At 51.8% G+C, this 2,829-nt stretch overlaps 1 protein-coding gene across 1 annotated transcript; it reads left to right on the plus strand.

Moving 5' to 3' along the window:
• Positions 1–280: 280 nt before the first annotated feature.
• Positions 281–2,316, plus strand: ADRB2 (adrenoceptor beta 2, surface). Its single transcript, XM_011931520.1, has one exon. It carries the CDS (start codon positions 514–516, stop codon positions 1,759–1,761), a length of 1,248 nt encoding a protein of 415 aa, XP_011786910.1. The 5' UTR covers positions 281–513; the 3' UTR covers positions 1,762–2,316.
• Positions 2,317–2,829: the final 513 nt, after the last annotated feature.

Consider the following 2,829-nt stretch of genomic DNA (forward strand, 5'->3'; position numbering starts at 1 on the left):
GGTAGCGGCCACAGAAGAGCCAAAAGCTCCTGGGTTGGCTGGTAAGCACGGCAGCTCCAGCTTTAGCCCTCTGGGGCCAGCCAGGGTAGCCGGGAAGGAGTGGTGACCCGCCCGCCCGGGAGCAGCTGGGCCCCGCCCGGGCCAGCCCCAGGAGAGGGAGGGCGAGAGGAGGGGAGGAAAGGGTATGGGTGCCTCGCCCCTTCGGGCCTGCCGGCGTGCCATTGGCCGAAAGTTCCCTTACGTCACGGCGAGGGCAGTTCCCCTAAAGTCCTGTGCACATAACGGGCAGAGCGCACTCCGAGGCGGCTTCTCCGGAGCACGGACTGGAACTGGCGGGCACCGCGAGCCCCTGGCACCCGACAAGCTAAGTGTGCAAGACGTGTCCCCACCACACCCACCCCACGGCCGCTGAATGAGGCTTCCAGGCGTCCGCTCGCTGCCCGCAGAGCCCCTCTGGGGGTCCGCCCGCTGAGGCGCCTGCGGACAGTGCGCTCACCTGCCAGACTGCGCGCCATGGGGCAACCCGGGAACGGCAGCGCCTTCCTGCTGGCACCCAACGGAAGCCATGCGCCGGACCACGACGTCACGCAGGAACGGGACGAGGCGTGGGTGGTGGGCATGGGCATCGTCATGTCTCTCATCGTCCTGGCCATCGTGTTTGGCAATGTGCTGGTCATCACAGCCATTGCCAAGTTCGAGCGTCTGCAGACAGTCACCAACTACTTCATCACTTCACTGGCCTGTGCTGACTTGGTCATGGGCTTGGCAGTGGTGCCCTTTGGGGCCGCCCATATTCTCATGAAAATGTGGACTTTTGGCAACTTCTGGTGCGAGTTTTGGACTTCCATTGATGTGCTGTGCGTCACGGCCAGCATTGAGACCCTGTGCGTGATCGCAGTGGATCGCTACTTTGCCATTACTTCACCCTTCAAGTACCAGAGCATGCTGACCAAGAATAAGGCCCGGGTGATCATTCTGATGGTGTGGATCGTGTCAGGCCTTACCTCCTTCTTGCCCATTCAGATGCACTGGTACCGGGCCACCCACCAGGAAGCCATCAACTGCTATGCCAAGGAGACCTGCTGTGACTTCTTCACGAACCAAGCCTATGCCATTGCCTCCTCCATCGTGTCCTTCTACGTTCCCCTGGTGATCATGGTCTTCGTCTACTCCAGGGTCTTTCAGGAAGCCAAAAGGCAGCTCCAGAAGATTGACAAATCTGAGGGCCGCTTCCATGCCCAGAACCTTAGCCAGGTGGAGCAGGATGGGCGGACAGGGCATGGACTCCGCAGATCTTCCAAGTTCTGCTTGAAGGAGCACAAAGCCCTCAAGACGTTAGGCATCATCATGGGCACTTTCACCCTGTGCTGGCTGCCCTTCTTCATCGTTAACATTGTGCATGTGATCCAGGATAACCTCATCCCTAAGGAAGTTTACATCCTCCTAAATTGGGTGGGCTATGTCAATTCTGCTTTCAATCCCCTTATCTACTGCCGGAGCCCAGATTTCAGGATTGCCTTCCAGGAGCTTCTGTGTCTGCGCAGGTCTTCTTTGAAGGCCTGTGGGAATGGCTACTCCAGCAATAGCAATGGCAACACAGGGGAGCAGAGTGGATATCACCTGGAACAGGAGAAAGAAAATAAACTGCTATGTGAAGACCTCCCAGGCACGGAAGACTTTGTGGGCCATCAAGGTACTGTGCCTAGCGATAACATTGATTCACAAGGGAGGAGTTGTAGTACAAATGACTCACTGCTGTAAAGCAGTTTTTCTACTTTTTAAGACCACCCCCCCCCCCAAACAGAACACTAAACAGACTATTTAACTTGAGGGTAATAAACTTAGAATAAAATTGTACAGAGATATGCAGGAGGAGGGGCATCCTTCTGCCTTTTTTATTTTTTTAAGCTGTAAAAAGAGAGAAAACTTATTTGGTGATTATTTGTTAATTGTACAGTTCAGTTCCTCTTTGCATGGAATTTGTAAGTTTATGTCTAAAGGGCTTTAGTCCTAGAGGACCTGAGTCTGCTATGTTTTCATGAGTTTTCCATGTATCTACCTCACTATTCAAGTATTAGGGGTAATATATTGCTGCTGGTAATTTGTATCTGAAGGAGATTTTCCTTCCCACACCCTCGGACTTGAGGATTTTGAATATCTCGGACCTTTCAGCTGTGAACATGGACTCTTCCCCGCTCCTCTTATTTGCTCACACGGGGTATTTTAGGCAGGGATTTGAGGAGCAGCTTCAGTTGTTTTCCTGAGCAAAGTCTAAAGTTTACAGTAAATAAATTGTTTGACCATGCCTTCATTGCACCTGTTTCTCCAAAATCCCTTGTCTGGAGTGCCATTGCCTCCCCGACTGGAAACCACAGGTAACTACTTGTAATAACTGCCCATGACTTAATGTAGAATGATACAAGAATGACACGCACAGATTGCTTAACCCTTTCATTTGCCTTTGAATCTGCTGCTGCAAAGTTGCATCTCTCCTGACACTCATGCCCCAAATCAGTTCTACCTGCTCTTAGTATAGCTCAACTCTCCCTATGGTTATTGTTCTGTGTTGTTACCTCGGAAACACTGACTCACAGAAGCGAAGTTATGGGCATATGTTTTTTTTCTCTTCATGCGCCCCCACCACCCACCTTCCAGCTCTACTTGTTTCATAACTGTTTGTATTTATGTCTTGGCCATGTGTTATAGTGGAGCCCTTTGTACTGCATCAGGGCTTGGCATTTTAGGGATAAGGAAGGTGTTCTTATGAGGAAGCTACTCGAACATGGCCCCGTAATTCCGAGGGAAAATTAAAAAGGCATTGGTCATGGG

Source organism: Colobus angolensis, unplaced genomic scaffold, assembly GCF_000951035.1.
Source record: "Colobus angolensis palliatus isolate OR3802 unplaced genomic scaffold, Cang.pa_1.0 Scaffold90, whole genome shotgun sequence".
In the NCBI taxonomy this organism is placed as follows: Eukaryota; Metazoa; Chordata; class Mammalia; order Primates; family Cercopithecidae; genus Colobus; species Colobus angolensis.

Excerpts from the sequence above, each read along its gene's own strand:
- ADRB2 (XM_011931520.1), top strand. The coding sequence starts at position 514 with ATGGGGCAACCCGGGAACGGCAGCGCCTTCCTGCTGGCACCCAACGGA.